We start from the raw sequence: 12,882 nt of genomic DNA on the forward strand, positions 1-12,882 counted from the left end.
CAAAAGAGGTTAGGTAACTTGCCTATGGTCCTACTAACTAGGTGGTGGCCAATTTGCCAGCAATCTCTGATGGCAAAGCCCATGTACTTACTCACTGTGCTAACTGATGTTTGCACTTAATAGTATCTTTGTTTAAATTTTTTCTGGAATTGCATCAAAAGTCAGGTAAAATATGACTAGAGAAGTTGGGGATAAAAGTTTAAAGTCTACAGCAGGTAACTATAGAACTCAATTAGCAAAGTGGATTTCTGAGTCCTTAGATCTTACCAATATCTAGAGGACAGTAAAGGCTACAGACAATCACAGTCTATTTGGGTTTTAATGTCACATTTCAGCCCGGCATAGCCATAGTCCCCTCCTTTTCCTAAAACCAAAGTTTGCTTAGAATTTACTGCTTGAACAAACAGATAAAAATCTTCTGTAATTCTAGATTTGTATTTCAAACGTTTGTCTAGAAATACAGTTCCAAGGAATAAATGAACAATTATTAGTCTTTTTTACTCTTGCTGTTATGTCACACTATTTAGGAATAACTTAACATCTAATCCCTCAAAAGGGAAAATGTACAATAATTACAAAATTAGGTATACTCAAGGAAGGAGGTTATACATAAATTTGTGTTTTAACAGAATGGGTGCAAAGAGATACCTGCAGGTGTGAATGACTAACCTGTACTCTGTGCCCAAGGTAGTGGTTCTTGGTGATGCCAAGTCAGTATACACCGATGGTATTCTGGGCGAGGATCCAGCTTTACATCACATGATAACTACAGGAAAAAGAGGAAAGGAAAACAAACTCAATCACACTTAAACTTGATCACCTCTTAAAACTATAGGGTGGTGGTGGTCGTGCAGAGTGCAATGGACCGGGAAATATCCTGGCATTCTGCTGTCTCCACCACGGCCACGTTATGCTCTTAATATAGGAAGTCCAGAGGTTGGGTTGCTCTGGTAAGAAGAGAAAAGAAGGCTAAGAAGTTGGTACTTGCAGTACGGAAAAGGGTAGATGAAAAATACAAAGTCTATTTTTGAAGTCTAATTTGACCTATGAATTGAGAAATTAAGGCAGATATTTTAACACTGAAAATAAAGGAGGTAGACCTCAACAAACAAGCTCAATATACATTTATCTGTCTATCCATTCATTTGTCCATGTATCCATCCATCCATCAAACAGATTTATTGAGGTGCTAATTTAGCAACTCATTCATATACTTATCTTTAATATAAAAGGAATAGTTACTTTCCTTCATTTTTTAAATTTTCACTGGAGTGCAACTAATTTACAATGTTGTGTTAGTTTCAGGTGTAAAACAAAACAAATCAGTTACACGTACATCTCCTCATTTTTAGATTCATTTCCATGTAGGCCATTACAGGGTATGGAGTAGAGTCCCTTGTGCTATACAGTAGGTCCTTACTATCTTATATATACTAGATACATAGCAGTGTGTATAGGTCATCCTAATCTTCCAATTTATCCCTTCCCTCTCCTTACTCTCTGGTGAGCTTCCCTAGTGGTTCACTGGTAAAGAACCTCTTGCCAATACAGTAGACATGGGTTTGATCCCTGGGTTGGGAAGATTCCTTGCAGAAGGAAATGGCAACTCACTCCAGTATTTTTGCCTGGGAAATCCCATGGATAGAGATCACAAAAGAGGTGGATACAACTTAGCAACTAAACAACAACAACACAACCTCCTTACTCCCTGGTAATCATGTTTGTTTTCTACATCTATATGTCTACTTATGTTTTGTAGGTAAGTTCATTTGTACTTTTTTTAGGTTCCATATATAAGTGATATCATGATATTTGTCTTTCTCTGTCTGACTTACTTAACTCAGTATGATCATCTATAGGTTTATCCATGTTGCTACAAATGGCGCTATTCCATTCTTTTTTATGAATGAGTAATATTTCACAGTGTATTAAAAAGTAGAGACGTTACTTTGCCAACAAAGGTCCATACAGTCAAAGCTATGGTTTTTCCAGTAGTCACATATGGATGTGAGATTTGGACCATAAAGAAGGCTGAGTGTAGAAGAATTGATGCTTCTGAACTGTGGTGTTGGAGAAGACTCTTGAGAGTCCCTTACTGCAAGGAGATCAAACTAGTCAATCCTAAAGGAAATCAATCCTGAATATTCATTGGAAGGACTGATGCTGAAGCTGAAGCTCCAATACTTTGGCTACCTGATGTGACTCATTAGAAAAGACCCTGATGCTGGGAAAGATTGAAGGCAGGAGAAGAAGGGGACAATAGAGGATGAGATGGTTGGATGGCCAACTGACTCAATGGACATGAGTTTGAGCAAGCTCCGGGAGATGGTGAAGGACAGGGAGGCCTGGCGTGCTGCAGTCCATGGGGTCGCAAAGGGTCGCACACGACTGAGTGACGGAACAACAATTATTCTAATTAGGCTTTCTCTCTGGAATCTAGACTAAAATTCAATTCAAGGGTGTTTCTCCTTAATTAAATCACACTCAACTCTTTCATATATTACTTGTTTATATGCTACTTCATATCTACTGAGGGGGTAACTTGCCCTTGTTCCTTATTTATTCTGTGCTTACCTGAGGACAAAAATCTCTGTCTTTCAACCTCTCCCCATGGGTGTGTGTGTTCTCCAGTTCTAAACCATAAGAACTATCACATGGTTGTGTCATTTGCTACATGTTTAAGCTCTTCCCCAGCAGTGGCGCTGACTGGCTCATGGATGGCAGTGCAGTGGAGCAAATACTAGACTGTGAAGATACCAGCACCTAGGTTCTACTCCCAGTCTTACTGTTAACTGGTGTGCTGTACTAGAAAGCTATTTTGCTTTCCCATACCTGTTTGTTCATCTATAAAATGGGATTATTTGTTTTAAAGGAGTATATTTATGTTAATTTAAGAAATAAGAACTGCATCAATTTGAAGTGAATGAATTTTTTTTCACAGCCTCACAAAGAGCTGTTCCTTTTGTAGCAAGAGATGAAGCTAATCAGGTTTTTGTGGTGTTTTACTGAAATGCAGAATACTTTATTCACTAATATATTTAGTTGTACTGACATTATAGTTCTGGTATATTTCATCAGTTAGCTGCAGCTTAAGAAAGCACCTATTTACTATGAGCATCAGTGCTTAAAATAATGATGTACCATGAGTAAATATACACATGTATTTTGGTGGAAGAACTATATCTAATGGAGAGAATTAGAAAAGGAAAAAAAGAAAGGTCAATGGAATGAAATGAAAAGCCACAGACTGGGAGAAAATACCTGTACAAAGCGTGCCTGATGAAGACCTGCTATCCAGAATAAACTCAACAATAAGGACAGGAACAATCCAGTTATAAACTGGGCAAAAGAACTGAGCACTGTATCAATGAAGACGCACATATGAGAAGTAAACATGTGAAAAAATGTTCAACATCATATAGGGAGGTGAAAATTAAAACAACAATGAGATACCACTAGATAGCTACTAGAAAGGCCAAAAATCCAAAACACTAGCCACACCAAATCCTGTTGAGAATGTGGAAGAACAGGGACTTATCACTGGGGCGGGAATGCAAAATGGTACAGCTACTTTGGAAGACATTTTGGCATTTCCTACAAAACTAAATATATCTTATCATGCAATCCAGCAATCACATTCCTTGGTATTTACCCAAGTGAACTGAAAGTTTATGTTCATACAAAAACTTGCACACAAATATGTTTAGCAGCTTTATTCATAATTGCCCAAACTGGAAGCAATGAAGATGGCCTTCAGTAGCTGAGTGGATAAATGGTGGCATATCCAGAGAAAGGAATATTATTCTGTGCTAAAAACAAATGAGCTATCTAGCCATGAAAAGTCATGAAGGGAACTTAAATTCATATTACTAAGTGAAAGTAGATTATTTGAAAAGGTTACATAGTGCATGATTCCAACAATGTGATATCTTGGAAAAGGCAAAACTATGGAGACAGTAAAAAGACCAAGGGTTAGTAGGGAGGGAGGAATGAACAGGCAGAGTGCAGAGGGTTTTTGGGTTGTGAAGTGTGCGACACTACAAAGGCGCGTGATATGTGCTAAGTCGCTCAGTCACGTCCGACTGTGACCCCATGGACTGTAGCCTGCCAGGCTCCTCTGTCCATAGGATTTTCCAGGCAAGAATACTGGAGTGGGTTGTTATGCCCTCCTCCAGGGGATCTTCCCAACCCAGGGGTCAATACATGTAATTGTACATTTATCAAGACCCACGGAATACACAACAGCAAGAGTGAACCCTAATGTAGACTATGGACTTTGGGGGATAATGAATGTGTCACTGTAGGTTCATTGATTACAACAAATGTACCACTGTGGTACAGGACGTCAACAGTTGGGGAGATTGTGTGTGCGTGCGTGCGTGTGTGTGTGTGTGTGTGTGTGTGTATGTATGGGGTGGGGAGGAGAATTAATACAGGAACTCTTTGAACTTTCTGCTTAATTTTGCTGCAAACCTGGATGTGCTATAAAAAACAAAATTTGTTAGTTAAAAAAGGGGAGAATATTTTGTCCTTCCCATCTTTTAGAGAAGTGACCTCAAAGAATTATCTAGCATAGTAAGTAATTAACGTAAATATAGTATAATAAACTTGTTATGGAGCCATTTATATGGTATAAAAGGGCACAAAGAAGTAAATAATCAGCCTTCTTAGGGACACTGGGAAAGGATTCACAGAGGGCATGATGATGCCTGAGTCTTATGATTAAGGAATTTTCTAAGCTGAGAAAAGAGAAGGTGGTGGTTAGGAGAGACCCTCCTAGGAAGGTGATCTCATGCTCATCCTGGAGACAGTAAAAAGCTTGGTATGGTCAGAATGCAGGATGGGAAGCAGATAACACTGGAGGGAAAACACGCCTTGGGACGGAGGGCCTCCTATGCTCACTTGAGTGTCTGAATTTAACCCTGGGGTCATGACAAGCATTGAAGAATTTTAATTGGAGGTGCTGACAATGATTAGTTAGACAGAAAAGGGATTTAAAAGCAGGCAAGATTAGAGGAAGAGAAACCATCAAATGCTGGTGCCATTATTCAAATCAGGTTTATTTGGCTACAAAACACAGGGGATGTGGACGGTGGAGGGGACGTTGGGAGAACGGTGAAGATCTGGAAGGCTGGAATAAGGAATGGAAAAAGCTGATCCACAAGATATAAAAGGTTCTTCAAGGGGAATTTTGGTCCCTTCTGAGATTTGTAAATTGGAAGTGATAACTCAAAAAGATGTACACTCTTCTCCAGCTGTACTCAGTGCCCTGGGAATAAAAGTGAAGGACAAGAAGGGAAAATTGATTCAACTTTGTGGATTCTTAGAGTGATTGTAGTAGAAGCAAGGAGAAGCAAAAAAAAAAAAACAAAAACAAAAAGAAAAAACCTGAGGGTGTTAGAAAAAGTTGAAGTGATACACCATAGGATTTAGGCTGGATGAGAAAAGGGTTAAAGCCAGGAGAGGCTTTTGGACTGAGGAAAAAGGGTGAGGTGTTTGAATTCTTATATCTACTGGTAGGTAACTTGTCATTGTTCTTGAACTGTATACCAGAGTTGGTGAGTTTTGAGATGGAGCACTTCATGGCATTGAAAAGGACAGGCTTTTCAATGTGAGCGGCTGAAGCAAAACTAAAATTATCAAGAATTATGGAAATAAAGCAACTGATGATAAGAGGTCAGGCACAAAAGAAGACTTTTAGACAACTGCCGAAACCTGAATGTGTTTGGAACATTTGCTGGTGATTATATGGGAAGGTGAAAGCTCCAGGAGACTCGGGGGGAGAAGTTGGACTAATTGCTACACAGACTAGAGAAGAGAGTTCGTGAGAAAACAGATGACAAAAGGGGATTCTATTTGAGTGGAGGCCCCAGGTGACATGCTCTAGGCCCTGGCTGACATTGAGGGCCTGGACTTTGTTTGAGTCTTGTCAAAGCTTCCAAAGAGTGGTTTTAAAGGAGCATGACATTAATTCTTTACAGTACTAGAGAAGTTATAAGCACTGATTTCATTAGTCTAAAAGAGAGGGACTTGAGCTCATTTGCCCCACAAATCATCTGAAATTTATCATGTAACATTAAAATTCTTATGCATGCTGGTACAGATCAGTTTCAACTTCATTTTCCCAAAGTTTCTATAACCTAGTTATAATTTTCATCTCCTAGTAATAATAAAACTGGCTTACACTTCTTATAAATCATAGATAGTTCTATCATTTTCAATATCTGTTTTAAATCAAACTACAGACCATAATATTTTCACATAACAGGCATTCAATTATATCTTGTGAAGATCAATGACTAACCTTTTTAAAAAGCTGAATTATGTTCCATTGTACAGATATACATCATTTTCCTTATCTATTCATCTGTTGTTGGAAATCTGGGTTGCTTCCTTATGTGTGCTATAGAGGATAAAGCTACAATGAATGCTGGGGTGCAAATATCTCTTTGAGATCCTGATTTCAATTCTTTTGGACATATAGCCAAAAGTGAGACTGCTGGATCATATCATATTTTACTTTTAATTTTTGACGAAACTCCATACTGTTTCCCATGAGGCAACATGGATATACCTAGAGGACATCATACCAAGTGAAATAAGCTAGTTACAAAAGTACTGCCAGATTCCACTTACAGGAAGTATCTAAAACAGTGAGACTCACAAAGGCAAAGGATAGAACAGTGACTGTCAGGAGCTGAGGGATGGAAGAAATGGGAAATTGCTGCTCAATGGATATACAGTTTCTGTTATGCAAGGTGAATTAGCTCTAAGGCATCTGCTGTACAGTATATTACCTATAGTTATGTGGTACTGTGCATGTTAAGATACTTTAAGAGGATAGTTTTCACATTAAATGCTCTTACCATGAAACAAATCAAAGAACACAAGGGGATTTCTGGAGGCAATGGACGTTGTTTGACTGTGGTGATGGTATCATGGGTGTTTGGTTTGTCCAAATTTTTCAAAATGTCTACATTAAATATGTGCAATTTGTGTATATAAATTATACCTCAGTAAGTCTTAAAAGAAAGAAAAGCACTGGCTTAGTATTAGTTTAAATTGCCAGGAAAATTGTTCATTAGTTACAGAGAAACTATATTACATAGTTAGTTGACTAGCAGTAAATCAAGTTGAAGTTAGTGTGGCGAGAAGGGACTGTAATTTCTGACCCACTTTTACTGCAGGTATAACTCCAGCCTTAGTAGTCCTTTTCCAAACGATATGGTCACCCTCTCCTTCTTCTTCTCTTTCTAGTCCTCTAACTGTCTTTTTCTGAACTGTTTAAAATTGATCAGGGGGGTCACAGAAAAAGTGATCAAATAAATTGCTATTCTCTGTAAATTTACCTAGGGAAAAGAGAATTTTTATCCCTCCTTCCATAGGGTTTAGTATTAGTTTAGTATTCTATTGACCATTTTGTCATTACATATCCATTCCTAAATGGACTTCTAGCTGAAGAAAATTATTCCCTTTAGGAGTTGTGGAATAATGTGGGAAGGGAATAAAGGGGACTCCTTTCCCTTTGTTTTCTATCATGAAGAGAGGTATATAATAATATTTTCCCACAAAAGTGACTCAATGGACGTGAGTTTGAGCAAGCTCTGGGAGAGGGTGAAGGACAGGGAAGCCTGGTGTGCTACAGAGGGTCGCACAGAGACTGAGTGACTGAACAACAATATAAAATTCTAGATGTTTGTTTTGTGCAGTTAAAAAATCATATCCTTATTTGTTATTAGGCTTCAGTTTTGGTTTCTGATCATTAGGAGACATTACCCTGGCTTTGATGATGGTTGGCCGAGGATCCAAGATGCCTTGCATCTTTCTCAGTGCAGGCACAACAAAGAGATTGCAGGTGACCACGGCTGACACAGGATTCCCTGGAAGTCAAGCAAGCAGTTATTTATAGTGTACACATAGAAATGCACCCCAAAAATCATGAATGTCTACATCTTCAGGTATCCAAGCGAATGAAGTGACTAATCACTAGCCTTCCTCTTTTGAATCACCTTGAATCCAAAAGGATGCCAGAATAGAGCTATAGTCAACCAAATGGCACAGAACACTTGGATCTACCAGTGAAACGCAGACTTCTGATGCACAGAAGCTGCTGAACACCATTTATTTTTGCTTTCCTGAGAGCCATACATTGAAGCCCTTACTAATCAGTTTGTACTTGCTATAGTTTTACTGATACTTTTATACAGTGATATGTGACTGTGTGTGTGTGTATATATAGTGGGGGTAGGGAATGGCTTGTGCTTTTAGATTCCCTTGGCCTGGCTATGTGATGCTAATTTCATCACCAAAATAAAAGGCAATGGCTGGTTTAGCCTATTACTAGCTAAAACCATACCTTTAATTTTCTTCTACCTACAAAAACAGTTAAAAAGAGATTTTTTTAAAGTTGTAAAGTGATGAGTGACACAATTATTTCAGTAGAAAAAATTGTTGTTTTTCTGAGTTATTCCACAGGATAGCAGACTCTTAGTGACAATTAATTGCTTTACTCTTGAATCAAAATGTAAACAGATGGAAATTTTTCTGGGAAAGCAAAAAAAAGGAAAAAGAAAAAAAGCTCAACAATGATTACAGTATTCCTGTAATGCTACTGCTTGATAAAATTACTCTATAAAAAATGAATTGGTCGATGTAAAAAAAAAAAGAGACTAGAAGAACCAACACCAAAAATCTGAAAATAGTGGTTATTTAGGGTAAGGGAGATTATGGATAACATTTCTTATTGTTTAAGTATTTTCTAATGTTTTACAGTGAACACACGTTACTAGAGTGTTTACAAAGTTAAAAAAAAGAACAAGTAGATACACAAGACTTGCAAAATCCAATTCTGAGTTTTCAAATCCTTGTAAAAAGAACCACTTTGCTGGTTTTACAATCTGAACGTGTGCACTGTTGCTGCCCTCTTTTGGTACCTTCAGGCTGAGCATAGAAAATCTCAGAGGAGCAATGTGAAAAGTAGGCTATTTAATTGTAACTTCTTTGGCAGATAAACAACACTTTGTTAGTAATGGCAAAACAGGCTCCCACTACAACATACTTCGTAGGTCAAGTCATATCTTCTGTAGACAACATAAACAGTCTCTTCTAAGCAAAATGAAGCTAGAAAGAGGTTATCCTTTTTCTACCTAATGGTGTTCAGAGTATCTAGGGCTATATTAAAGGCCTTAAGGAGTTTTATACCACAGATAAATTTTGAGACTTAAGCTCTACTTACATGTCCTCTCTCTTAATATGAGAGAAATCAAACCTCTTTTATGCTTACAGATAAGGGGCTTTAACAATGTTTTTAAAGTTCTAAAATTTTTTGCCTGCCTTTTCTATCTCTGAGATTTATTAACTATAAAAAAGCAAATAAGCATCCGAAAGCCACCAGACTTGTAAATCTGAAAGGAATAAGTAGGTTATTTTTTGAAGGAATCTATGCCAAAAAATAGAGAATGGAACATTGCTTACAGATCAGAGGATAATATTAGAAGTTGAAAAAATAACAAGTAGATGCAATGTTGTATTTCCGTTGTTGTTGTTGTTCTAGTATCTGCAGGGGTGATTCAAGGCCCCTTGAGCACAATACTCGAGTTGCGGGAGTTGATTATATTGCTAACTTTGATCAGTGTCCTTTAAGTACCCCAGAATGATGTAGTAACAGGTAACACTTATCATCTTAGAGTCTGAACTGGGCTTTGAAAGGTACTATATAATTTGACTTTTGCACAAGCCCTATGAAGCATATATTTGCCCCATTTTATAGATGAAGAAACAGCTTCAGAGAGATTATGTGATTTGTTCAAGGTCATAACAGTATGAAAAGCTGGGGCTTGAGTCCAGGTCTTTCAGATTCCAAATCATGTGTTCTGATAGGGGACTGGTCACCTGGGGCACAAAAAGATTTTGGGTATTTTTCCAGAAAAAGCAAAAGAAAGTATTTAAGGTATTCTTACCTGGTAGTGCAAAGATTATTTTTCTTACACCATCAATATCTAAAGTTGCAAATGTCGTTGGCAGGCTAGAAGAAAAATAGAGGATATTTGTTAGTGACTGCTAAGCAATTTGATGAGTAAATTAAATACTGCAGTTTTCTTGTTATATGATCCTTCATAGATCACTTACTCTCTAAAAATACTTTTCTGTTGACTCTCCTTTAAACCTTTATAACCTGCAGTGAAGCACAATTAAATTAATTTGTTTTTACCATCTTCTGTTTTTAACCAACACTTCCTGGTTTTCTGTAGCTTACTTTGTTTCCTTCTTGCCACTGCCAAAGAAGTGTATCCCAAACCCCAGTTTCTCTAGACCTTTAGTTTAACAATTTCTAATGCATTTATTTCCTGCTGACCAGTAACAACCATTCTTTTTATCAGACAACCATCTGGTAAGACATGTCTATCAGATAACCACCTATTGCTGAAGATGAGTATTTCTTAGCCCTTTAAGACTATACTTAGCAATAAACATTAAAGCTTCCCCATGAAGGGAATTTTTTGAAACATCAAAACAAAATATCATGACTAGAACAAAATTAAAGCAATAATAATTTTTAAAATTTATTTTTTTAATTAACTTATTTTAATTGGAGGCTAATTACGTTACAATATTGTGGTGGTTTTTGCCATACATTGACATGAATCAGCCATGGGTGTACGTGTGTCCCCCTGTTCTGAAACTGTTCCCACCTCCTTCCCCATCCCGTTCCTCTGGGTTGTCCCAGTGCATCAGCTTTGAGTGCCCTTAAAGCAATAATACTTTTAAAATATTTTCAAATTATATTTCCTTATTTCCTTAAGGGTCTGACAGGAATCCTCATCACGGAGGTGATGGAGAGGGGTGTGAGTGGCATGAAGGGGGCAGGCAGTAAATACGAGTGATTTTTTTTTTTCTATAGACTACCCCTCACACAGAATCTCAGCTAAAATTTTTATTATATAAATGAAACTTGAATGATGCAAAATTCTTAGGGAATGCTGAAATTTCCACGTAACTAAAAAAACTACCCAACCTGTTTTCCTTTTTACTATTTTCACTGATGGGCTGCATGAGAAAAGGATCATTCACGCAGAAGCTTTTGCAGTAATACGATGAACATTAACATTTTTGATGAATTGCAGCCCTCATTCTTAGCCAATCCTACTCTGCTGTGATACAGTGATCTTGGGTCACCAGAGTGTTAAACCATAATACAGCAGCACACGCTGCAATGTTTCTACAGCTCTCGCTTCTGCTTTTTCTCCCCCTAGTGTTTTATTTTTTGGGGTCCCCTTCATATGAGACTGCCATCATCTCGACCCTTAAAGCTGGCTTTAGGTTTGGGAACTGGAGAGTAGTAATAGTTATATTGTTAGAATAATAATAATAATAGAAACTACCACTTTTAAAGAAACATCTAAGCATTATATCCATTATTTCATTTAATTCTTACAAAAATCCTATGAAGTGACAATTATTATTCCATTTTATAGATGACGAAAATGAGACTCAGAGATTAAGCAGTTTAGCCAAAATCACTCAGATACAAAATGGGGAAACAAAGATTTGAACCAAGGTTTTTCTAACATTATGGTTCATAATTAGATAAGGCTCTCATAGGGTATGCTGTTAAGTGTTACTATATTGGTTTCATAACATCTATTTTTGGCTACTGAGGCCTCTTTTGCTTACTTCCTGATTCTTTGATGTATTTTAGAAAACAGATTTGACTGTCTTATCTATTTATAGATAGGTTATTTGGCGATTATTGTTACTGTGTGATGAAAATAATTTCCAAAGTACATTTTGACAACAGCTATGTTCAATGCAGATGACCCATAAAAACTGTGATTGGTAGATCTGGTTGATAATATTCCAAATGGTTTTTCAGTATCTTTTTGTCTAAAATGAAAGAGGTTAGCTGCATTCTGAATGCACGGTATGTGGGAAGAGTAAAGCTAAATTGTTCTTCAGCTTTTTATATTTCTTCTTGTTCTACTATTAAGTAGCAATTACTTTAAATTCTTATCTTCAGACAGTAGAAAATTCTGGCCAATTAAAGGAAGCCCATTTAAAGTTCTAAACCACTTTTTTGTAGCAAACTAAAACTAAGAGTAAGGAGGGAGCACATGACACCTTCCCTCTATGTATTTAAAGCTAATTTAAATCATCTTTTGAATCTTGCAGGCAGGTACTGTGATTTCTCTAAAGATATTCGTTTTAAAAAGATTCCATTATAATAAAACATTTTGTAATTGTGCACTGCTATCATGACTGTCTTATTGCTAGACTATGAAGTTTCTGTTTAGGATCTGGAAAGCTATTTCCTTAAAACTCAACACTTGTTCCTTTTCCCTCTTGAGATCAGAATGTAACAGCTTTTAGACTTTAAGGCAGGAGAATAAATAGTAGGAACTGATGAACTCCTATAGCTGAAGTGAATGGTAACAACAGATTAAAAATAAAATGAGTACTTATTATATATCATAGGTGCTGAGATTAATTTAAATAATAGATATTACACAAATATTTCTCCCCTAGAGGTAAGGGCAAGTAATGTCAGCTTCTTTCTCACTGGAGAGAAATAATCAATTCAATTTTTGCACTTAGTGAGAAGTACATTGACATATTCATGGGATGTTCTCTGTATTCTAATCAAATTAGTACTGCCCATGGGGACAGGAATTTTAAAAAGTCTGTGTGTAATCACAGCATAAAGATATTTGCTTAAGACAAAATATTCTTAATAAGACTGATCCCAATCCAGCAGCTTCAACAGTAAAAAGGTCCTGTCAGTGGTGGCCATATTGAAGCAACTACAGAAATTCAACCCTAAGAATTTTGAATTCTATTAGATTGTGGAAAGGCGTTAGGGATTATCTTAACTTGATACTTAAACAT

The 12,882-nt window shown here is 37.0% G+C and overlaps 1 protein-coding gene across 5 annotated transcripts in view; it reads right to left on the reverse strand.

The window, feature by feature from the left end:
* Window positions 1-12,882, reverse strand: part of GPHN (gephyrin) — a 547,122-nt gene that overhangs the window by 1,441 nt on the left and 532,799 nt on the right. For all 5 annotated transcript variants that reach the window (XM_040226253.1, XM_040226252.1, XM_040226254.1 and 2 more), the window contains 3 exons: window positions 9,960-10,024; window positions 7,777-7,880; window positions 670-766 (listed from right to left, as the gene is read on the reverse strand). In XM_040226253.1, the coding sequence (XP_040082187.1) occupies window positions 670-766; window positions 7,777-7,880; window positions 9,960-10,024 (266 nt within the window). The remainder of the gene's footprint in view (window positions 1-669; window positions 767-7,776; window positions 7,881-9,959; window positions 10,025-12,882) is intronic.

The sequence above is a fragment of the Oryx dammah genome, unplaced genomic scaffold (genome assembly GCF_014754425.2).
Source record: "Oryx dammah isolate SB20612 unplaced genomic scaffold, SCBI_Odam_1.1 HiC_scaffold_26, whole genome shotgun sequence".
In the NCBI taxonomy this organism is placed as follows: Eukaryota; Metazoa; Chordata; class Mammalia; order Artiodactyla; family Bovidae; genus Oryx; species Oryx dammah.